The 25,030-nt window shown below is 55.2% G+C and overlaps 1 protein-coding gene across 1 annotated transcript in view; it reads left to right on the top strand.

The window, feature by feature from the left end:
* The window catches only part of TMEM132C (transmembrane protein 132C), a 377,044-nt gene that overhangs the window by 276,961 nt on the left and 75,053 nt on the right, over positions 1-25,030 (top strand). The window contains 1 exon segment of the mRNA XM_058281216.1: positions 24,136-24,319. Within this exon segment, the coding sequence (XP_058137199.1) occupies positions 24,136-24,319 (184 nt within the window).

Here is a 25,030-nt window from a genome sequence, read left to right as displayed (position 1 = left end):
AAATCTAAATCCAGGATTTACAAAGAATTCTTACAACAGGGCCCCAGGAAGTCAGCGGCCGAGAAACGCTCCATAGGCAGCTGGCATGGCTGGCGTGTGGCTCCAGGGCCACCATCCTTGGGCCAAGATGCCTATTACTAAATCCACCCCCGAGACCCCACCACCCGCCTCGAGCAGCCCCCTCCAGGTATACCCAGCAAGGGCCAAACAAGTTTCCCACAAAGCTGGGGCCCCCCATCCTCTGCTCTCCCTGCAAAGGAAGGAGGGGTGGAGAAGTCTCCTTGGGGTTCTCTGCGGCAGGAGCCTGGAACCTGGAAGCTCTGGAGAAAGCTGGAAGGAGCCCTAACCGTGCCAGTGCCCCCATGAGACGCGAAAAGCAAGCACCGTGCTTGCTGCTGACGGCGCTTCCTGGATATCCTGTGGCGCGATGAACCGTGTCCTGCTGCTTTTTTTTTTTCTTTAATTGTCTTTTTTTTAAGGTGCCTAGATCACAAAATAAGAGGTCCCCACATACCCCACACCCCCCGCCCCACTCCTCCCACATCAACAACCTCTTTCATCATCATGGCACATCCATTGCATTTGGTGAACACATGTTGGAGCGCTGCTGCACCACATGGACAGTGGTTTACACTGTAGTTTACGCTCTCCCCCAGTGCACCCAGTGGGCCACGGCAGGACGTGCAATGCCCAGCATCTGTCCCTGCAATATCATTTAAGACAGCTTCATGTCCTGAAAATGCCCCATATCTCACCTCTACTTTCCTTTCCCTGCTCTCAGCAACTACCGTGGCCACTTTTCTCCACGTCAATGCTACAGTTTCTTCTCTTTTTTTTGGGAATTGTTTTTATTTTTTTATTTTTTATTTTTTAAATGTTACATTCAAAAAATATGAGGTCCCACATACCCCCTACCCCCCTCACCCCGCTCCTCTCAAACTCAAAGGATGGCTGCGCTGCCGAGGAAGGGAGGTGGGGCACTAGCGTTGGAAGTCTCTCTCCCCGTCTTCAGGCCTCAGCCTCCACTTCCGCCCGCACCTGGCAGGTATGTTTCAGAGAAGGCCCCTGGTGTCTCCATGGCAGAGTTCCCTGGAAGCACGGGCCAACAGGACACGGCGAGGAACCTTCTGGAGCTTTGCGGGTGAAGCTTGCAACATCATTCAAGGCCTGGAGCAGATGTCACCTCCTCCCTGAGGCCCTCCTTGACTGCCAACTGGTCAAGGGAGCTGTTCCCTCTTTTCTTGAACCCTAACTCTTCCTATCCACTCCCTTTTTTGCACTTAGCACATTGTGTTAGGGGCATAATTCTTTGTTTTCATGGCTCTCTTTCCCCTAGACCATGACACTGTAGGAGGCTGGGGCTGTCACTTAACTCCACTGTCATTTGAATGATTGTGACATTAACTGTTGCCACGTAACAGGCTCCCCCGAGCATCATTTTCAACAACTTTTTCTTTTTTCTGTTGTTTTTGCTTTGGGTCTTTTTTTTTTCCCCCCTTTTTTTAAATATACTTTTTAAATTTTTAAAAAGATACTTAGATTATATAAATGTTACATTAAAAATATAGGGAATTCCCATATGCCCCGCTCCCAACCCCTCCCACACTTTCCCACATTAACGACATCTTTCGTTAGTGAGGTACAGTTGTTACAATTGATGAAAACATATTGGAGCATTGCCACTAAACGTGGATTATAGTTTACACTCTCTCTTGCACAATTTTGTAAGTTATGACAACATATAATGGCTCGTATCTGTCATTGCAACATCATTCAGGACAATTCCCAGGTCCTGGAAAATGTCTCCATATTACACCTGTTTTTCCCTCTCCCTCCCCTCAGAACCTCTGGTGGCCCCTGCCTCCACATCAATGATAAAAGTACTTCCATTGCTAGAATCACAATAAGTCTATAGTAGAATACCGGTAAGTCTACTCTAGTCTATTGTTCGTTCTCCGACCCTTAGATTCTGGGATGGCGATGCCCACTGCCTCTAACTGAGAGGGGGCTTGGATCCCATGGGGCAGATGGATAGAACTGTCTTGCTTGCAGTTGCAAACCCTCTCTGTTCCTTGGATGGGCGTTGTGCATCACCATCGCCTTGTTAGTTGTCCTGGGTGAGTCCAATGAACTGGAGAGTAGGTGTTCATCTCTTTTTCTATGGCTTGGACCCTGCAGTCTGCATAAGACCCAGCAGGGCTGTTTACCGCTGCTCCACATGGCATCAGCGGGAGGCAGCTGAGCTGAGAATCAAGGTGGCCTCACCTTACGCGGGCAGACAGGCGCAGGTTGGTGTCTGCCAGGGGCTCACCCTGAGCTCTTCGCCCAGGGGCCAGGGTGGACTTCTCCCACTGTACTGGTCTCGGACAGTCAGAATTCTTATGTGGCAGCTGGTTTCCCTCAAAGCAGAGACCGCCAGGCTTCCCCAAGGCGCAGGTTCAGGCCTGGCTCAGCGTCACGTTGCCGCACTTGACCAGCCTGGGTTCAAGGCTGGGCAACAGGAGAGGTGTAGCCTGGGAGCAGGTGCAGGCGCCAACAGCCAATCAGCCGCCCTCACGCCGCGAGGCACTTACGCACGGGTGGTGAGTTTTGATCCCCGAGCGCTGGTTGTCAAATGACCACTGATTTGGGAAGCACACACTGGAGCACACTGCTGTGGACCCTGTAATTCAGTACAATCTCTGTGGCCAGCAGTTGGCACTGTGAACACTTTAATTGCCCTCGCAGGCTCCCAGGTAGGAGAGAGCGCTGCAGGTATGTTTACACATCTGCACAGACATTTGCACAAAGGTACTTACTGTGGCATTGTCTGTTTTAGCCTGGAAACGACTGGAGAAATATAGCAGTTTGATATAATTGATGAATTCCAAAAAGAAATCTTGGATTATGTTTGTAATCTGATCTGTACCTGGGCATGACTGAGTTATGATTAGGGCATGGAGACCCCACCCAGTCCCCGCCCCTTGGTGGGTGGGGACTCCCAGATAAAAGGCATGGCAAAGGTTGGAGTTAGAGCTTTTGATGCAGGGATTTCTGATGTTAGAGTTTGATGCTGAAGACCCGGGAAGTCAGCACCCAGAGGAAAGAGAAGCCAGCCCCAGGAGGGAAGGAACATTGAACCCAGAGAAAAGCAAGCCCCAGGAACGTAGGAACCCAGGAAGCCTGAGCCCTCGCAGATGTCGGCAGTCGTCTTGCTCCAAGTAGACTTTGGTGAGGGAAGTAACTTATGCTTTATGGCCTGGTATCTGTAAGCTCCTACCCCAAATAAATAGCCTTTATAAAAACCAACCCATTTCTGGTATTTTGCATCAGCACCCCTTTGGCTGACTAATACAGGAAATAAACTCTGACCCTCGTGGTAAGTGAAATATTATATAGCCATGTAAAGTGAGTTTATCTGTTTCCACTGATCTGGGAAGTTCTCTGAGAAATGTTGCTAAGTGAAAAAAGCAAGACACCAAGCAGTATGGATAGCATGCTAATATCTGGGGTTTCCAAAAAAAGGGGGGGCGTATTTGCAAATGCATTAGCAAATCTCTGGAAAACTATACAATGGGAGGGGAGTCGAGAGGCTAAGGATGAGCAATGGGAGTTTCATTTTCACCATAATCCTTTTTGTAATATTTGTATGTTTGTTACTATAGGCATGTAGTGCATTTAGAAATATATCTCTTCTAAATGCCCCCAAAATTATTGAATAATTACAATAACCAAATATATTTTAGCAATATGCATTATAAACACATAATGTATGTTAATCTGTAATTTATACTTTGTTTTTATCTTAATATATTGTGTTTATATAAATATGTAATGTATATTATAAAGATATACATAGCAGTATATTTTTAACAACCTGTGACCTAGTTTGCAAAGCTAGACTTGTGCTTTGTGATGGTTAGAGGGATTCTTAGCTACAGGGTGAAATGGGATTTGGCTTGTATTTTTCCACTATTACATAAGCAAATAAAGCTGCCAAAGTGCTGTCTTTTTAAAAATACTCCTTAATGATGTGTGAGACTTTCCCTCCGCGTCTTCTGATTTTTCCTTTCTTTTAAGACAAACAATTGCGGCTTTTGTGAAAAGAAAATCATGGCGAAGGTGAGACGGAAGCGCAGCTGAAGCAGGAAGGAAGCCGCAAGGCGGCGACCTGGGATGGCGCGCCCACCCTCGGGGCCCAAGGCCACATGCCCCGCGCGCCGCCCCCACATGCCCTGCGCCCCACATGCCCTGCGCTAGCTCTTCACCTCCTAGGGGAGCAGCCAGGGCGGGCGGGGGACGGGCGGAGGAGGAGACCCCCTCTAGGGCCAGGGTGGGTGGGGGGAGGCAGCTGAGAGCCAGGGCAGGTGGGGCGCAGCAGGGCCAGGAGACCCACCTCTAGAGCTGGGGAGGGGGCAGCCGGGGCCAGGAGACGCCCTCTAGAGCCAGGGCAGATGGGGGTGGCGGGGCCAGGAGACCCGCTCTCCATTTCTCACTCAAGGCTCTCTCTGGGGGTGTCGTGTGATGGAGGCAACCCACCAGCTCCCCCTCCTCGTGGACCTCGCTGCCATTCGCCTTCTTCAGAGACCAAGAGGTCTGGCCCTTCAGTGGGGGCAGGAGTGGGGGGCGCTGTGCTGCCCACCGGCCACCTTCACTCTTCCGTGGGGAGCCAGGCTCTGCCGGGACCCAGGAAGCTGCACCACAGCCTCCCCGGGACGCCCTGCGCTCCCTCCCCCTTTCTCTGCCCTCGCCTTCCTCTTCCTCTTCCCTCCCCGTCTCCTGTCTCCTCCTCTCCCTTCCTCCCTATGTCCTCTCTCCTGACTCTCCCCCCTCCCCTTTTCCCCTCTCCCCTTCCTCCCACTTCCCCCCTCCCCCTTCCACTGTCTCCCCCCACCCCCTCTCCCCCCTCTGCCTCCCCATCTCCTCTCCCCCTCCCCTTCACCCTCTGCTCCTTTTTCTCTCCCCCTCCCTCTCCCCTCCCCCTCCCCTTTCCCCCTCTCTCCTTCTCCCACCTCCCCCTCCCCCGTTCCCCTTTTCCCCCTCCCCCTCTCCCCCCTCTGCCTCCCCATCTTCTCTCCCCTCCCCTTCCCCCTCCGCTCCCTTTTCTCTCCCCCTCCCTTTCTCCCTCTCCCCTCCCCTTCCCCCTCCTCTCCCTTTTCTTTCCCCCTCCCCTTCTCCCCCTGTCTCCCTCATCCCCTCTTCTCCCCCCTCCCCTCACTGCCTCTCTCCCCCTCTCCTCCCATCCCCAGCCCATCTTCTCCCCCACCCCCTCCCTCCCCAGCTCTCTGGGCTCATCTGAGCCTGGGCCTAGGAAACCAGCCAGGAGGAAGAGTCCCGGTACAGGAGAGCCCCCTGCCCAGCTGAGGTCCCCATACCCTGGGGTCAGAGGCAAGCACGGCACCCACCCCTCCTGCACCAGCTCTCCACTGACCCTGAGCTGGGCGGCCAGCGGCCCAGCGCATGCCTGGATGGGGCTCCAGCTCACCTTCCAGGGCTCCCCCCCACCAGGCTTTGCGCTCCGCTTTGGCTGGAGCCGCCTCCATCGTCACCGCTGTCCCTTTACCACCAGGTCTGCTCCACGCAGCGCACGGTCACCCGAGAAAGGGAGCTCCGAGGGACAGGGTCTTGGTTTTGCATCTGCCGTGTCTCCGGTTGCTCTGGCCTCCACCAAGGCTGTAGGGACAGCAAAGGCCCAGGGGCGGGGAGAGGAGGGGGCAGGGGTGGAGCCCGGGCTGGGGGCAGGGGAACTCTCCCCAAGGGTGCTGGGGTGGCGGATGCGCGGCCTGCGCTTGTCAACACCCGCCAACCTGACAGCACAGAGAGGGAGCCTGCGGCAGTTTGCTATGGTTATGAATTCCAAAAATAGCTATTGGATTATGTTTGTAATCTGGTCTATCACAGGGCATGACTGAGTTATGATTGGGGCTTTGACTGGGCCATGTCATTAGGGCATTGAGTCCCTGCCCCTTTGAGAGTGGGGACTCACAGATACAAGGCATGGCAAAGGGCAGAGCTGAGGGTTTCTGATGCTGGAGTTTTGATGTTGGAGTTTGATGCTGAAGCCTTAATCTGGAGCCCTGGGAAGTCAGCACGCAGAGGAAAGAGAAGCCAGCCCCAGGAAGGAAGGAACCTTGAAGCCAGAGAAAAGCAAGACCCTGCAAGAGAGGAGCCCAGGAAGCCTGAACCCTGGCAGGTGTCAGCAGCCATCTTGCTCCAACACGTGGAAATAGACTAGGGTGAGGGAAGGAACTTATGCTTATGGCCTGGTATCTGTAAGCTCCTACCCCAAGTAAATACCCTTTATAAAAACCAACCAGTTTCTGGTATTTTGCATCAGCACCCCTTTGGCTGACTAATACAGAGCCCTAAGTCAACTAAGGGCTTGACTGATAACACGTCAACATTGGGTTCTCCATTGTGACAAATATACCACAGTCTTGTAATGCAAAATTTTAATTACAGGGAAATGGGTGGCGTTGGGAGAGAGTGGGTGTGGGAACTCTCTGAACTGCCTGTGCAAACTTTCCATAAACCTAAAATTGGTCTAAACATGTATTAACATTTAAAAATAGTGAAAATGAGTACATCAGCAGGAAGAGTGCCTCGCACGTGGCTCTCGTAAGCTTGGTTGAAGGGAGCAGTGAGCGGCCTGGTGCGAGCCGGGGCGGGCACCTCGCGACCCCGTGTCTGGAGAACTCTGAGCCCCCGCGGCTCCAGGGCAGCTGGGCACTGGAGCACTGGCGGAACAGCTGCCTCGGCTGCTCTGTAATCCTCTTCGGCACCCAGAAGGCTCTGGGATGGAAACGCTTTCTCAGCAAGGATGACGGTTTCCATTTCCGGTGTGAACACAGCATTACTCGACTCCCCAGTCCAGGGAGGCCACGCGAACGGAGCTTCCTCTAAGATGAAATCGCAGCCTTCGCGCTGATCTCCCGCAGGGTGCCGTTCGCTTCATACCCTTCCTCTCATCGGCAGCTCCCACCCTTCCTCTCATCGGCAGCTCCCAGGACACCTAAGAACGGTGCTCCTGAAGCAGGGGTCCCCTTGGGTTGCCTCGGCTAAATAGTTACAGCTCCAGGGCCTTAGATTTGCCTAAAAAAACCACCACCCGGGCTCCCCATCCCCGTTGGAGTCGTGGCTCGTCCTCGAGGCGCGAGGGCCCGCTTGCCAGCAGGCAGTCCTTGTGACGGTCAGATGGTCGGTGAGCTGGAAGGAAAACCCTGCTGCCCCGAAGCACAGGGGAGAACTCTCGTTCCAGTCCTCCACTCGTTCTCCCGCCCCCTGCGTTGTCCTGGTACGTGGCTTCTCTCGCCGTGACTGCTGGTGCTCACAGCGGAGACGTTTGTCCAGGGCGGCTGCGGCCTCTCAAGCCAGACCGCCTTGGTGTTGGGGCGTAAAGAACCGGGGAGCAGTGAGAGCATGTGCTGCCGTTTCCAGGGAGCTCGGGGAGGGGGGACGGGGACCCCGTGCTCCAAAGCGGTGCGGGCGGCGGGGGACAGCCCTCGCTAGAGTCCGGAGTGACAAACGCGGTGCCGAGATTAGCCGAAGGGGAAACCGAGGCCCGGGAAAGGGGAATGGCCAAACCTGGTGAATCAACCAGGGTGACTTGTGTGTCCCCAAAAAGAGGCGCTCGAGTGCTGAGCTCGGTGCCCGTGAACGTGACCGTTGGAGACGCGACCCGTGACGGTGACGCAGGGCGGGCGGTCCTCAGGAAAACCACGCCAAGGCCCGTGTGAGGCCTGACCGGACGAAACTGGGGGAAAAGGCAGGATTCAGCCACGTCCGCTTTCGGGAACGAAGGCCCTGCCGCAGCTGCGTCTACCAGGAGCGCCGCCGCGTGCCCAGCGGGCATGGGGCCGGCCCCGCCGTCGGGGCGTTGGCGTCCTGGGCTCGCCCTGAGGGCCCTGAGGTGGGTGACGTGGCTGGAGGACGGCCGCCCACGCCCTCGGCTGCCCCAGCAGACCTGATCTTGAACGCCCACTGGAGCTGTGGGGACAGGATGTCCTCTCCACAGCACAGGCCACTCGCTCAGTGTCGACAGGACTCTGGGGGCGGTGGCCCTTTGCAGCTCGTGTGTTTCTACTAGGGACCCTTCCACGGCGACCAGTGCCTGCCTTTCCTCATATTTTTTTAACGTAACATTAAAAAGTAAATAGAGGAAAATGAATTTTTTTAAAAAAAGAGACGAAGCGGGGCCAGCAGGACCTCCTGGGGGGGGGGGCTGGGTGACGCTCTCGGCTGTCTGGCCGGGAGGGCTGGGGGTGACGGTGCCCCTTAGTGCCAGGGGAGGACAGGGGACCCAAGGGCAGAAGTAGAGCGGTCACGCCTGCTGGAGCACGCGCTGTGCCCTCAGCGCAAGTGAGCGCCCGAGGCTTAACGCAGGTGCGACGCGGCCAGCGTGGGGGCAGCGGGACCCCGCAGCCCCTCCTGGCCTGGACTGCGGGTGCCGCCCGGCCCAATGGCGCCCCCGCCCCGGCTGCCCGCCGTGTCCCTCCCCACGCGGCCACCTGCCCCAGCCACCCCGCTCCTCGCCACGGCCACACACACACCCCCCCTACTCCTGGCCGGCCTCCAGCCTCTGCCCACCGCCACGGGGTGCAGGTCAGTCCGGCCTTGCTCTCGTGGTCAGGCCCCAGGAGCGCCCCAGTGTCCCCAGACCTGGCCCCACGGCCTCGACCTTGGCCCCCTCAGCCCAGGGGAAGCCGAGCCGGGAGGACGGGGGTCCCGGAGCCCACCCTCCCAGCGCCGTCTCTGTTCTGTGAGATAAAACGTTGTCCTGGCTGATTTTCTTTTTCTATTTTTTCTTGAACTGACTCTTTTTAGGATTACATTAAAGAGGAAAAAAAATCGGAGGGACGGATGAGAAAGACAGCCCAGCACCACTGCCTCCTCCACCAGACCCCCACGCCCGGCATGCTCCCAGCCTTTAGAGCCTGCTCGTTGGACCCCAGTTTCTCGAAGGGGCCAGGCCCTTTTCTTTCAGGGTCCCTGCCCACCGGCCCTCCTTCCTGAAATGCCCACGCCTCATTTTCCTGGCTTACGCCCTCACGGTTCAGGTCTGGCTTGAGGGCAGCGTCTTGGCGGAGCTTTCTGGAACCCCCTTGGTTCAGTCGCCCCTGCGTGGAGGCCCACCCTGGATGTCCCTCGAGTCGCAGCCCTCTTCAGAGCCCCTGCCCCGGCTGCCCCCCCTCCCCCCCACCGAGTCTGGAGGGAAGGAGCGAGCCCTGCGTGCTCGCCGTCACCCAGCCCCGCGCTCGGCTCTCGGTGCTCGTGAGACATCTGTAAGTGCCCGTGTCCCAGAGCCCTCATCAGCGGAGCCGGGCGGTTGGTCTCGGGCGCATGTGGGCACCACGTCCTGCTGCGCTGCTGCCGTTTGCCTGGGAGTCGGGGTGGCAGCGCAGGCTGGCCGAGTGCCAGGGTCGGCTGAAGTCCCCTCCCTGCCCTCCGCCTGCCCCCCACCCGGTCAGCCACGAGTGCCGGGCTCCCTTCCCAGCTAGCTGGGGGCTGAGTGCGGGCAGTGGCTGCCCTGGGGAGAGGGCAGGGGGAAGGCAGCTGTTTTGCCTCTCTGCTTCCGATGATGCCTTGGGCAGTAGCTGCTTCTCCTCGGGGGGCCCCAGCTCCCCCTTGTTAGCTCTTGAAGTGGAGCCGGCTCTCCCCGCCAGCTTCGGGGTCGTCACCTCTGCCCTTTGCCCCTCCACCCTGCAGGTAGCAGCGGCTTTCAGCTGTCGTTCGTCTCTGGCTTGCCTTAGCATCTGTTGGCCCTGTCAGCTCCTCCAGCGCTTTAGAACTAGAATGAGATCCTCTTCACAGAGCCACCCGGTGGGCTCAGTTCTCCTGGCGGGTGATCAGAGAGTCAACAGCATCCAGCAAACAGAGCCCTTCCGGAGCTGTGGCAGGGATGTGGCTTTCCACAGGGAGTGACGGGGACGTGGCTTCCATGGGAAGCGATGGGGACATGGGTTTCCAGGGGTAGTGCCGGAGACGTGGCTTTCCAAGGGGTAGTGGCAGGGATGTGGCTTTCCAGGGATAATGTCAGGGACGTGGCTTTCCAGGCGTAGTGGTGGGGACATGGGTTTCCAGGGATAGTGTCGGAGACGTGGCTGGCTTTCCAAGGGCAGTGGTGGGGACATGGTTTTCCAGGCACAGTGGTGAGGACGTGGCTTTCCAGAGGTAGTGGCAAGATGTGGCTTTCTGGGGGCAGTGTCGGGGATGTGGCTTTCCAGGGGCAGTGGTGGGACATGGCTTTCCAGGGGCAGTGGCGGGACATGGCTCTCCACGGGGAGTGGCGTCGTGGCTTTCCATGGCCCTGGGAGTGCTGCGGCTGCACAGCCTGGGGCACTGAGCCCTGCCCGCTGTCCTGCCCTGGCTGAGACGGAGCCTCAGGTTCCCGGGCTGCGTTGGCGCCGGCTGTGCTCTCCCCAGCGGCCGCCTCCTTGCCCCCTCTCCGGCCTTCCCTGACTCCAGCCTCCCGTGCCCGACCACACCCGGGTTTCTTCTTCATTTCTTCCGGTCACTCGGATTCCATTTGGCGCCTCCGAGTAGGATCTTGAAGCTCTCATTGACACCCGCGCCCACCCCTTAGCTGATAGCACCCGCCCGGGCCCTCTTACCGGGGCTCTCACCCGAAGGGGCCTGTTTAAGGCTGGGGCGTCTTCAGGGGGAGCACGACTCAGTCCCCGGCGTGCCGCCGACTTCAGCACAGGAAGGAGAAGACACGACTCAGTCCCCGGCGTGCCGCCGACTTCAGCACAGGAAGGAGAAGACACGACTCAGTCCCCGGCGTGCCGCCGACTTCAGCACAGGAAGGAGAAGACACGACTCAGTCCCCGGCGTGCCGCCGACTTCAGCACAGGAAGGAGAAGACACGACTCAGTCCCCGGCGTGCCGCCGACTTCAGCACAGGAAGGAGAAGACACGACTCAGTCCCCGGCGTGCCGCCGACTTCAGCACAGGAAGGAGAAGACACTGTGTTTGCAACTTCTTCCTAAAAGACACTGATAGTGCTTCTCGAGCCCGGCGGCCGCTAGGATCCCCCCGGAAGTTTGACCAAATGCCCTGGCTGTGCAGGGAGAGGAAGGGGCGGCCTCACCACGTCCCACTGCCCTGCGGCCCGGGTGGCCAGCTGCTGCCCTCGGCAGGCGGGCGTGGCCTGTGGGCGCAAACCCTCCCCGGGGGGTGGTGCCGGGCGCCCTCACGTGCAAGGAGAAGCGCAAAGTAAGAATTAGACTGCTTCCTCCACCCTGGGAGGCCCTCCATGTCTGGAAAATGCCGCCAACCCAGGGACAAGGGCAGGGCAGCCCGAGGGCGGCTCTGGATGGTCTCCTTGCTGTGTCCTTAACCGCTTACCAGGGGGACCAATAGGCACGTGCAGACCCCGCTCTGCAGACGGCACCCACTGTGGCCTGCGGCCCACGCACCTCTCGCCAGCGTCTAAGCTCAGTGCCTGGCGCAGACGGGCTCTCGGTAGATGACGGATGGATGTGGGGGGCGGTGGGCACTGAGTAGAGAAAGTCTTGCTTTTTTACAAATACAAACTTTCTTTATCCCCTCTCATGCCTTTTAGCCTTAGCTGTTAATTCTCCCACAGAGACCCTCCACTCATCAATTATAAACATTAACTGTAAATTATACTTTTGCATAGTTAATTCAGCCTCTTCATTATGTATTTAGTAGAAGCTCAGCAGGCATAAAATTCAATAGCCAGCATTGGAGCAGGTCCAACTTCTGTCTTCTGTGATATTCGGAAAAGGCTAACTTTCAGTAGTGGACCTTGTAGCGTGTCTTTTCTGGAAGGTCTCCAACCAGCGCTGCGTTTAGTTTTTCTCTTGGAAAGAGTTCAGTGCTTCTGGAAAGGCTGATAGCTTCGAAGGATGCTTCTGCCCTTCTCTCCAGCTCAGCGAAGGCTCCTCCTCCCTTCTTGAGCAGAAAATTAATATTTAAGCTGCCCAGCAGGAGGAAGGGCGGCGTGACTCCACACGCTCGGCTCCGGGAGCAATCGCTCATTCTCCACTCACGCCACAAATATTTATCAAGTGCCTCCATGGGTCAGTGCCGTGATAGATCGTGGGGCTAGAGCAGCAAACAAAGCAATCTTTGCTCCCATGACACTTATTTTCTAGAAAGGGGAGGCAGATGGTGAGTCACAAAGTGCGTGTGTCATCAGGTGGTGATAGCAAGTGGCCGGGGGGTCCGCGGAGAACAGGGGTCAGTGCCACAGATGAGTGAGCTGCGGGCATCGGGGGCAAGCGCAATGAATGGGGGAGCCGTGCCCAGGTCTGGGGGCAGTACCGCATGCACATGTCAAGGTGGGGGCATGCTTGGGGTGTCTGGGGCGGCATGGAATGAACTGGGGAGAACACAGTGAGAAAGGAGAGGAGAGCAGTAGTGGGCAACAGGGGTGCCCTCTTTTCAGGATTTAGGGGATAAGAGCTCTGCCACACAGGGCCAGGCTCAGAATGGGCGCTCAAGAAACGTGTTAAGGGAAGCGGACTTGGCCCAATGGTTAGGGCGTCCGCCTACCACATGGGAGGTCCACGGTTCAAACCCCGGGCCTCCTTGACCCGTGTGGAGCTGGCCCACATGCAGTGCTGATGCACAAAAGGAGCGCTCTGCCATGCAGGGGTGTCCCTGCGTAGGGGAGCCCCACGCGCAAGGAGTGCACCCCATAAGGAGAGCCGCCCAGCATGAATGAAATTTCAGCCTGCCCAGGAGTGGCGCCGCACACACAGAGAACTGACGCAACAAGATGACGCAACAAAAAGAAACACAGATTCCCGTGCTGCTGAAAACAACAGAAGCGGACAACAAAGAACACGCAGCAAATAGACACAGAGAACAGACAACTGGAGGGGAGGGGAAAGAAATAAATAAAAATAAATCTTAAAAAAAAGAAACATGTTAAACCGTAAGCAGCGTCAGCTCACACAGGCAGCAGCGCATTTCCAATCTGCAGACTCCGATGTGCTAAGCGCACGCGCGGCTGCCTTCGGTTTTCTGTAATGGAAACTGGTTTCTACCCTAAGTCCCCAATCTACCTGGTAGCAGAGAAATTATTCTGCTGGTTCCAGGTTTGCTAAATCGTTGGGGGTTTAAACTGGTCAGTTCACCTTTCTGCGCCTGGTTTGCCCCAAGGCTGAGCCCGGCGGGCAGGGCCGTCCCGGCCCTGGACCAGGGGGAGCACCAGGACAGACGTCCTCCTTCACGGCTGCATCTGTGGGAATGACCTGGTCCGTCGTGTGCACAGGCACACTCGTTGTTCCCCGGCATGCTCGTTGTTCCCTGATGGATGACCATCAGGGCTCCCTGGACACAGCGAGGCGTCTCGCCTTTGTCACAGCCTCCTCCGAGCTTCCTTGTTTCCCGCCCAGTCTGCTCTGCTGTTCGTTTCAGCTGCCCGGCCCCATTCTGTGCTCGGGGTCATGGGCCAGCCCCCTCCTCCCTCCAGGAGACCCTGCAGGAGAAGGGCTCCCGTCTAGAGACTCCTCTTCATAACTGAAAAGCTCCAGAGTACATTCCTTCTGGAAGTTTCTCTTCTAATGCTTTCATGATGAATATTAAGTGTCTGTTATACTCTAAACGCTGGACCTACAGCAGTGAACAAAACAAGTAAAAAAAAACTGGCTTCCCTGCAGCTTATGTTTTAAGGGAGGATCTAGGGAAAGACAAAAAGTAAGACAAATAAAATACAGCGTGCCAGGTGGCAATGAGTGCCCCGGCGAAGAATAAAGCAGAGGGGCACGGAGGGAAGGAGAGGAGAGGGGCTGATGGCTGCAAATTCAGATAGTGATGTGGGGAAGCCACGGTCAAGGTAAGGCCCGAAGGAGGTGGGGACGTCACCGGCCAGTCACAAGAAGGGGATCCTGGGCAGAGGAAGGAGCAGATGCAGGAATGAGCCTGGAGCGTTCTGGAAGCTGCAAGAAGGAAAGCGAGCAAGGGCACACAAGGTCAGAGGGGTGGGGGGCGCAGGGCAGGCAGGTTTAGCCGACACTGGTGAGGACTGGACGTTTGCCCCAAGTGAGAGGCGACCCTGAAGCTTGGCCAGCGAGCGCGTGGTCTGAGCCACTACTGGACAGGTCACTCTGGCCGCCACATGGAGGAAGGACTGGGGCCCAGGGGAGTGGAAACGGCAGCCCAGGGCGAGGCCCTGCAGAGACCCCGGCCAGCGCGGCCGGGGACCCGGGCCAGGGCAGTCGCGTGGCGGTGCGGCACCCTCAGACCCTGGGTGCGTTTCGAAGGTGGTGCGCCGGGCTTGGACGTGGGTGAGACCGAAGGAGAAAAGTCAAGAACGGCTCTGCAAGAGTGCCTACAGCACAAGCGGGAGAACCGCACCCATCATCCACGTGGAATCTAAGCCCCCTCTTGATGTAGAGGGGGACTGGACATCACCATCCCAGGGTCCACGGATGGAGGAATAGAGTGTGGATTAGAGTGGACTTACTGGTGTTCTGCTGGGGAACTATTGCGATTAGTAAGGGAAGAAATTGTAGTAGTGATGTGGAGAGGGTGGCCACGGCAGCTGCTGAGGGTCGGGAGAGGGAAGAAGAGATATGGTGTGGGGGCATTTTCAGGATTTAGAGTTGTCCTGGGTGGTGCTGCAGGGACAGATGCTGGACGTTGTGTGTCCTGTCATTGCCCTCTGGGTGGACTGGGGGAGAGTGTGGACTACAATGTGGACCACTGCCATGTGCTGCAGCGGTGCTCCAGAATGTATTCACCAAATGCAATAAATGTGACATGATGATGAAAGAGGTTGTTGATGTGGGAGGAGTGGGGTGAGGGGGGTATATGGGGACCTCGTATTTTTTGAATGTAACATTTAAAAGAAAATAAAGAAGGAAAAAAATTAAATTAAAAAATTAAAAAATTTTTAAAAAAAGAAAGGCTCCAGGCGTTAGGGGTTTATTCCACAGGCAACGGCACTGTTTACTGAGCAGCCGCCGCGTACCGGCCTCAGAGCGTGCGTTAACCACCAGCTCTTCCCATCCCGGTGGATGGACCCGATGCCTTGCCAGACCGGCGTGGAAACCCCCGTGTCACAGCGAGGCAACTGAGGTCTCAGCGCGGCGTGCCGCTCTCCTAGGCCTGCATCACCTTTGTCACCAGCGGGGAGCCTTAGAAGCAGACACTCGTCCTCCGTGAACCTGGAGGCCAGGAGTTCAAGGTCGAGGGGCCGCGGCCATCCCCTGGACCTTCCCTGGCCTCCCCCTGGTTTCCGGTGGTGGCCAGCCCACCGTGGCTCCCTGGGCCCCGGGAGTGTCCCTCCTGTCCGCCGCCATCCGCACACGCTGTCTCCCCTGCGTCCACCTATTCGTCCTCGCCTGATGAGGGCGCCGGCCGTGGCGTCTGGGGCCCACCCCAGCCCCCGTCTTCATCCCATCTGCAAAGACCCTGTTTCCAAACACGTCAGGGCGGCCGTGGCTGGGCTTAGAGGTCAGCCCCTGACCATGGGGCTCCCCGGGGTTCGTTAGCAGTTACGTGCAGGACCCGTGCCAGGGCTTTGGCCCCAGAGCGCAGCTTGCACTCTTCTTCCACGCCGTGCCCAGGAAAGCGAGGGGTGGGGAGGGTCCAGGGGATTTGGAGTAGGTGTGGATGTCGCCGTGAGGCCGCGGGGCGCTCTCGGGACAGGGCTGGCAAGCTGGGGCAAGGGCGTGTCCTTCTCCACCTCGTGTCTTCAGCGACTCCCAGGACGTGTGCCTTGGGAGGACCGAGGGGCTGTGTCACCAGCCGTGCGTGCCAGATGAATGTTGCTGTAGTTTTGTTTTGTTTTGTTTTTAAAAGATTTGTTTTTTATTTATTTCTCTCCCCTTCCCTCCCAACCGCCCCCCCACCATTGTCTGCTCTCTGTGTCCATTTGATGCGTGTTCTTCTTTGTCCACTTCTGTTGTCAACGGCACGGGAATCTGTGTTTCCTTTTGTTGCGCCATCTTGTTCCATCAGTTCTCTGTGTGTATGGCGCCACTCCTGGGTAGGCTGCACTTTCTTTCCCGCTGGGCAGCTCTCCTTCCGGGGCGCGCTCCTTGCGCGTGGGGCTCCCCTACACAGGGAACACCCCTACGTAGCAGGGCACTCCTTGCGTGTGGGCCAGCTGCACACGGGTCAAGGAGGCCTGGGGTTTGAACTGCGGACCTCCCATGTGGTAGACAGATGCCCTAACTACTGGGCCAAGTCCGCTTCCGTTGCTGTAGTTGGGTGCACTAAGCTCTTGGTGTGTTATCCATTTAGTCCTTGCAGCAGCCTCGTGGGATTGTTTCGTCTAGTGCAGACCAGAACACCTACAGAGCTGGGGTCAGTGTGGGGTGGCCTCTAATGACAGCTCTTCAGGCTCCCATCACCCAGACCCAGAAAAGCAGGATTTCAGAATTTTGTAAAGCTCCCGGGGTAACTCCATGGTGCAGTCTGGGTGGAGAGCTAGCAGGTTAGGTAGCTTGCCCAAGGTCACCCCTTGGCTAGAAGGCAAAGTCGGACTTCAGAGCCAAGGGTGTCTGAATTCAGAGCCCATGGCCTTTACACCTTCTCGGCGCTCTCCCTGCATAGACACGAGGAGCCAAAGATGTGGGGAGCGTAATGATCACAGAACGAGAAGGCCTGTGTGCATAGCCGTGATTCTCCACCATGGCTGCCTGCTAAAATCACCTAGGAGCTTTGAGAACACTAGTGCCTGAATGCCACCTCCTGAGAATGTCACAGCTAGCCCAGGGCGGCCTGGGCTAGTCTCCCTGTGCAGCAGGTGTTGCGAGCCCCTGTTTTAGAAGATGCGAAGGTTTTGCATTTCTCCTTTGAAGCAATGTCATTGGCATCAACATGATTTGCAGTACAGTAACCTCTTCCCTCCAGCTTCTCAGCATTTATCTGCTCCTATAAATTTTTAGGCTTTTGTGGCCAGAATGGGAAAATGAATTTTTTTTTAGTACAAACACATAATCTCGTCTAAGCCTCTGTGAAGCAGGGCCACCTTCAAAGACCTCTCCGTCTTGCTGCCCTTCACTCTCCCTCAGCACCCTGAGCTCCATCCTGCCCACCCGTAACGGGGGCATAAACAGGGGAAAGAGGACTCAAGGACAGCCGCTTTTATTTCTTCTCCTTCCCTGTATCTAACCCTTTCAATATTGATGGAATTGCAAATAGCGTTTGGTTTTCGAGGCGGATGCCCCCTGTGAAAGCCAGATTCTTTCTCGTTGCCCTGGGGGATTGGGTTCTGGTGCCTTCCCTTCGCTCAGCCAGTCCCGTCTCCTCTTAAGGGCAGAGAAGCAGGGAGGTGGAAGGCTAGTTTGGGCAGCAGCACATCAGCAGCGTGTCCTCTCTAGAGCCGTCTGGGCCCCAGCTCCTTTGTTTGCGCCTGGTCTTTCTTTTTCACACCCTTCCTGGTAAGTCGGTGCACATCAGCTCCAGGTGCTCTCTGTTGCTGACCTGGAGAAGCCTCAGCACCATGGAGAGCTCCCGACACCTGGGACCTTGGCGTTGACCTTGACATTGACCTTGGGGTCCATGGGCCTTTTCTAATGAGGCGTTTTGGGGTACTCATGTCCAGAGCGGGGGGTTTGGCCTTTGCCCCGGCCCGCGGGACGGCAATGGAGACCCAAAACCTGCCGAGAAAGAATGGTGGGACAAGAGACACAAAGAATGACAGCAAGACAGGGTTCTGATCAAACTGCAACTTTATTAAAGGGGGCAAAGTATATATACCCTCGGGTGGGGGAGGAGCGGGGAGTGAGGTAATAGAGGCTAAGGATTGGTTGTTGCTGTCGCCGGGGTGGGAGGCAGACCTTAGTTTCACGCCTTGCGCCTGCGCACTATCTTATCAGTCTGGGCGGTGGCGGAAACGGAGAACAAAGGAGCAGGGAGGGAGAAGAACAAGGAAGTGGGCTCTGCTCTGGCGGCCATGTTGCCGGCATTGCTGAGCTCAGTGTATACTCGTATTGCCCGCTCCCAACAGGCCTTTGCCTTCGTGAAATGGAATGAATTCAGCCAAGCCTGGGCCAAATGACTCCGTCCTCCTGACGCTCCCCTGTGACGAGTTGATTTCTTCACTTTGTTAGTCTCATTTCTTTCTCCTGGCGCTACACTGTCCACAGTTTTTGATGACTTTGGAACTAAAATCCCTTACACCCCGTAGTGGAGAGGTTAGAGCCCTTTTGGCTTTTTAACACAGATGGAGTTTAACAGCTAAGAGGTTCGGTAAATTGGGTTTCCGGGGGCCCAAACCTCATTGTGACTAGTGGGGGAATTTATTTGCTTTGAGTAAGAGCTCTTTTTTAAACCAATTGTGAAAATTTCTTTCAAGTGCTACTACAATAAATCTACACTATTGATTTAGCAGTGGTGGCTCCTGGGTGCTCTCTGGAGTCACTAAGTGTTTAAATTCCTTTCTTTATGGCTCCAGCAATATCACCAGCCCCGTAAAAGCTGGGGTGGAGGGGTCTCAGTTCGTTGAGGCAAAGGCTTGGTGAAGAGTTCAGACTGCTTGGAGTCCCCGGGGAGGAAGCAGTGATCACAGTCAGAAGCACAGGTGGATTTCTGCTTTCCTCTCTCCACCTCCCAGCATTACCGACACATGACATCGTGTCTGGCGGAGACAGGTAGCAAGGAAATGTGGTGCCCCAAGAGTGAGTGAATCCCAGTTTGCAGCGACCGGCAGGAATCAGCTCGCTGCTGGGACTTGCTCCCGGGGACCCCCCGGGCCAGCTACGGTGGTATGCCCTGCGCTTGGCGTTAGGACTCAGAGTCACAGAGCGTGAGCGTGGATTCGAGCCCGGCGTTTGTCGAGGGCTTGCTGGTGCCAGGTTCTGCTCTACGCGTGGCGTGTCAATTTCAGAAGGAGCCAGTGCTGCCCAAAGCCACCCGGCCAGCAGCTGGTAGAGCCCGGCTCCGTGCTCAGGACGTCTGCTGGAAATCCCAGGCCCGGGTCCCTGTGCTTGGCGGTTTACAGTCTTGCTTCCAACCCTCAGGTCCCTCTTCCTTCCTCCCTTCCTTCCTACCTCCCTCTCGTCCTCTTTTCCTTTCTTCTTTCCTGCCTTCCTTTTTAGTTATTTGAGTATAAAACTCGTGGAGGCCCACCATATAAAGCACACCAGACCGGAGCTCCTCTCGATGGAGCTAGAGTGGATCTGGGCGGGCGCGGGGGTTGGGAAGGGCCAGTGGTAGCTGCGTGGCCACTGCCCTCCAGCCTGCTGGCAACGCGCAGGGCTGCGGGGACCACGGTTTGTAAATCACCAGACGCCTCGTCCCTAAGGCAGGTTCCGCCGCAGCATCACGGCCCTTCTGTGAAATGCTTCTTCTAGAACAGAGAGGTTCTAGAGAGAGCTGTGTTCCTAGCACCCCTTCCTGGCCCCGTAAGGCAGCCGCTGGCAGGCAGGAAGGGGTGCAGTGCCCCTAAATGTCCAGAGCCGGGACCACGGGCACCACAGAGCCTCTCCACTCACCTGCACCAAAGTCTCAAGTCTCGAAAGAGAGTTTAATTCCCTTGCATTTGGCTCTGTCACATCGGGCAGGCGTTAGAGGTAAAAAATGATAAAGGTGGAGTGGGGATAAGGAGTGGGCAGCGACTGATGCGGTGGCTCAGGGGTGAGCGCGCAGCCCAGGCCAGGCCCGTCTGCCGGAGGGACCCCCTGTCGGAGGCAGGTCTCAACCCCAGCCTCCCTGGGTTCGGTTCTCGGCGAACCCCTTTAGCTCGCATACCCTGAGACCCCTGCGGACGCAGAGAAGCTTCTGCTCTGGCGTGAGGCCTCCGGCTCCTTGCACGCTGGCATCCGGGCTCTAAGCAGGCTCACCCCCCCTTAGCCCACTGTGCTCTGACCTGGAATCCCGCACAGCTCTGTGGAAAGCCCAAGTTTTTGCCTGATTGTGAACTGCTTTGTTTTTTTCTATTCTGAACCCAAGATGAAGTTGCGTGGGCTCTCCGTGGAGGGGGCTGGCCAGGTCAGCCCCTCCCGCCCGCGTCTGCAGACCGAGCCGTGTGATGGCACTGCTGGTAAGAAGGAAAGGGATCCCTGCTCGGGGCTCGGGTCAAACGGGGACCTAGGGTCCCCCCTCAGGGTGCCGATCAGGACTGGGAGTGACGAGTGCCGTCCAGGGGTTGGCCCGTAGCGGGCGTTCTGCAAGAATAGCCAGTTATTTTCTTTCTTAAGTTACTTGCGCAATATACCTTAGGAAGGTAAACCTGTTGTTCACAAAAGCTACATTGCATGATGCCTTTTAAAGCCACAAAGAGAAATCCTGCTCCTCTTTGTCTGTCCTAAGGTATTATCCTCTCCTGAATGCCCTACGTTAGCATAATTGCAATGGAAGGGGCGTGGCCCGCAGCAGGAGAAGCTGCGCTGGCCTCTTCTCCTGCCACTTTCCTCCCCTGTGCAGTGGGAGTGCCATTATTCCAATTTGTAGGTGATGGAACTGAGTCTCAGAGAGGATACGTGAGCTGTCGTGAGGCCCAAAAAGGAATTGCAAAAGAAAATGAAGACAGATGTTGGTGGAAAGCACATTGCAAACCCGACAGTGTTCCTTGGGGGGCTGGGCTGGGGTCTCTGGACAGTTGGACTTTGGCCACATCCAGAACTAAGCCACATGAATCTGCTGCTGAATAGTCAATTAACTGGCCAAGCAGCACCAGACAGCTCCAACGGACCCAGCTGTGTTGTAGAGAAGGTGACTGCAGGGCCCAGGATTCTTGCTAGAAGGACAAGATTAAAAGTCCTGAGCTGAAGCAGGGTCAGTAGATCACCAGAGAGAGATGCTGGGTCAGGGAGAGCGGGAAGGATTCCGAGGGAGTTGAGCTGGCCAGACACGCCCCCCTGCAAGCCTCGTCTGCTGGACCAAGAACGCAGCTCTGGGTTTGGAAACACTCCAGATGTTTCTCCCTCATTTTCCAAGGACAGTAAATTCACTCTCCGGGATTGCACAGACCATGGCTTGATGTTCCAGACACTGGATTTATTTTCCCTCCCAGCCTTCCGTAAATCACAATCCTCTGGGCCCTGCTTCCTGCACAGGGAGCTTAAAGAAGGTTTGCAAGTCTCAGGGCTTTGGGTAATGGCTGTGACCTTCCTGCTAATCCCGTTCCAGCTGCTGAGGAAGCCTGGGCGTTGAGTGGGGGGTCCTTACCTGCGTAGCCCCCCAGCAGAGCCAAGGGTTTCTCCTCCATGCTACACTTTGGCACCAGCATCAGTTTTAAAACGTTTGGTGTTTCTTGTGCTGTGGAAAAGCCCCTTTCAATTCATCCGAAAACATGATTATTGCATCCCAAAGGAATGATGTAGTTTGCAATGAGCTTCCAACCAACATCTGTTTCCAGTGGATACCAGCTGAGATACTGCTATCTGTTTACCCACCAATTTTTTTTTCCATTTCAAATTTTTTTTTTTTTCATTTTCCAAAAGCAGGAAAAATCAAACATGGAATATATACTTACAGAGTCTTTGGAATAAGATTACTTGTAAGATATGAAACTCTAAGTTTTGCTACTGTCATTCCACTGTTTTTCCATACTACTTAGCCACAGGCACAATGGTGCATTTTAGAGTTGGCATGAGATCACAACTCCCATTGACTTTATTTTTTTTTAATTAATTTTTTTACTTTTAAAGAAGCTTTAGATTACATAAACATTACATAAAAAATAGAGGGAATTCCCTATACCTACTCCTTCCCCCTCCCACATTTCCCACATTAGCAACAGCTTTCATTAGTGTGGAACCTTTGTTAGAGTTGATGAATACATATTGGAGCATTGCTGCTAACCGTAGACTACAGTTGACATTATAGTTGATTCTATCCTGCACAATTTTATAGGTTATGGCAAAATATATAATGGCCTGTATCCATCATTGCAATGTCATGCAGGACAATTCCAATGTCCCGAAAATGCCCCCATATTACACCTATTCTTCCCTCTCCCTCCCCTCAGATCCTCCAGTGGCCACTGCCTTTATATCGATAATAAAAGGTTCTTCCATTGCTAGAATAGTAATAAGTCTGTAATAGAATAATAATAAGTCTACTCTAGTCCATCATTCATTCCCCAGTCTTGAGGATTTGGGGATGGTGATGCCTATCCTGCTTCTAATTGAGAGGGGGCTTGGATCCCACGGGGCAGGTGGGTGGAACCAGCTTGCTTGCAGTTGCTGGCTCTCTCTCTTCCTTGGGGTGGGCGTTGCCCATCATCATCTCCTCGTTAGTTGTCCTGGGTGGGTCTAGTGAACTGGACAGTGGGTGTGGCAACTCTGCTGAGAGTCAGGGCTCAACTGGAACATAAACAGATCAAAAATTTAAGTCTCTGGGACAGATATTTAACCAGTAGAGAGTGATAAGTTCAACTACAAGGGCAGAAGAGCCATGTGTAGGGAAACTCTAAGTGAGTCTAACCCTGTTTCAACTGCTGACCCACCTATTACAGCAGTCCCTGTGCATAGGCAGAGGGGCATGGCGGGCACCTCGGCCTGGATTTCAAGACCCACCAAAACCCTGGCCTACCCTACAAACAGTTTATTCCTTCTCGTTTCCACTGATAATAATTCCATTGACAGCTCCAGAAAGCATCTCCAAGTGTCCCTTCTCTGTCCTCCTAGAGTAAGAGTTGGACCAGATGATAAATGCTTTATGCTTTGTACTCTGCACAGTCTTTGTTTTGGCGACATAACTCTGCCGTTGTAGTGGGAAGGTAGCCATCAACAAAGCACAAACGAATGGGCAGAGCTGTGCACCAATAAAACTATTTACAAAAACCAGAGGAAGGCTGAATTGGGTGGCTCTTGTGCCAGGGTTTGCTGACCCCTGGCCTAGAGAATCTCTTGTCGGTGCCTTGTGATTTCACATTTGGCCTCACACTCTCGGAAGAGAAGCTTAAAGAGTATTGAACCAAAAACTGGGAGATGGTACCTTAGTGTTGACTCTGCCACGGTTTTCTCTTCCTGCTCCAAAACTTTATCATCTGTAAAATGAAACCTTTGGAGTCTTAGTAGTTTCCAAACATGGGTAAGCATCAGCATGCATTGGCTGATCTTGCTAAAAATACAAATTTGGAGTGCCCCTCCCCAAATTTACTATATAGGTCAGAATTCTCAGTAGGCCAACAACAGAGTCCTTCTGTCCCTCTAAGCAGAAGGTTTCTGTAAAGGATAGTGGGCATTTCACAAACTCTCTAGGAGGGTCATCAAAGTGAATTTATACACGACACGGTCAGGCTCAGCCTGGACGAGGGAGTACCAGCCACGCCAGGGGCTGCAGGAGCCCGAGCACTGCTGCCAGCCGCTTAGCACCACAGCATGAGGGACCCCACCAGGCTGACCCCCAGAACCAGCCCCACCTGCTTGCCCAAAAGCCCTCACCCCTTCACCCTGCCACTGTATAACCCACCGCCACCCCCAGGCATGAGACGAGAGTGTCTGGCTGGTGGCACTGCTTCAGGCAGCATCTGGCTGCAAGGAACGCCAAGACGGGAGGGGTCTGCTTCCTGCCTCTATGGTACAGACAGGCAAGCAAGGCGGGGCGGAAGCTGATCCCGGGTGGGCCATCCCCCAGCTCCTAACACCTACGAAATTGACCTTAAAGGGAGGTGGCCATTTAGTCCAAAAGTCATCTGTGTTCCTACCGCAAGGAAGAGGTGAACTGGATTAACTCCTTGTTGGAAGAGCTGGTAAAAACCAACCCAACCCAAAGAACCGCCTCAACGCATATGCCGAGTCACGCTCAAGGCTTGGACTCTTCGCACGGTCACTTCACTCGTGAGTGGTGCCAGACCCAGGTGCCAGGATCCCTAACTCGTGGGCAGTGCCGTATCCCAGGAGCCAAGGTCCCTAACTCGTGGTGGTGCCCCCAAAACCCTAGGAACCAAGGCCTCTAACTTGTGGGTGGTGCCAGACCCCCTGTGCCATGGACCCTAGCTCATGTGTGGTTCTATACCCCAGGTGCCAAAGTCCCTAACTCATGGGGAGTACCCCCAAAACCCCACTTGCCAAGGTCCCTAACTCGTGGGCGGTGCCGCACCCCAGGTGCCAAGGTCCCTAACTTGCAGATGGTGCTCCCAAAACCATGGAGGAGCTGTCCCTGAAAGGTATTTTCTTTGCCCTTATATTCCGGATGCAATGGCAGAGGGCTGGACAAAGGGAGGAGAGGGTCATTCCATTGAACAGTGTCAATGTAATGCTATCTTCTTTTGCTCCCTTCCAGAAACAGCAGTTTACTCGACGAGGTTGTGCAGATGAACTTTGAGATAGCCAGCTTCAGCAGCCTCTCGGGGACACAGCCCATCACGTGGCAGGTCGAGTACCCACAGAAAGGGACCACGGACAGTGCCGTGTCCGAGCTCTTTGTCAGCCAGAAGGACCTGGTGGGCATCGTTCCCCTGGCCATGGTAAGAGCCGTGCGATCGTGCATGCACCCAGATTTCCCCGACTGCCTCCTTGCCCCCTTCCCGTCCTTCCCAGAATGTTTCTTGCAGTTGTTTGACAGCGGTGCTTACACTGCCAGCGTCCCCAGTTCCTCCAACCTGGGCGTTGATACTCACTAGCAGAGCCTTCCTTAACTTCAGTTATTCTCATACCACCTTTGTGATCATTGCCATTTTTTATTAGTTTTCACTTACTCTTCCTTCCGTTAAGTCACCTCTTCTTTTCTGTTCTGTGTTTTATAAGGAAACTTTATACACTATGTGTATTAGTCAGGATAAGCTAGACTGTGCTGCAGCAACAAGTAACCCCCACATCTCAGGGGCTTAATGCAATAAAAGTTGTTCTCGCTTATAGTAAATGGTCTATATGATAGAGGCCTCCAATTCACACAGTCAGGGACCCAAACTCATGCAGGCACTGCGGTCTTATAGCTTTGCCATTGAAACAGGTGGCCTTCTTGATCACCATGACAGAGGAGCAGGTAGAGGAACGCAGCTGTTCTAAGCGATGGCCCATAAGTGGCATGTAGCCCTTATGCTCATGTCCCAGTTGCCAGGTGGGTCCTGTGGCCCCATGGCACTACAAGGGGGCTGGGAAACGTGGGCATGGAGGGAGAGTTTGTTGAGGACCCATCTCCACTTCACATAGGTAAGTCATCCCCATGTCATCAACAC

This window comes from Dasypus novemcinctus, chromosome 19 (assembly GCF_030445035.2).
Source record: "Dasypus novemcinctus isolate mDasNov1 chromosome 19, mDasNov1.1.hap2, whole genome shotgun sequence".
NCBI lineage: Eukaryota > Metazoa > Chordata > Mammalia > Cingulata > Dasypodidae > Dasypus > Dasypus novemcinctus.
The sequence above is the reverse complement of the archived record's forward strand: the minus strand, read 5'-3'. Positions and strand labels throughout refer to the sequence as shown.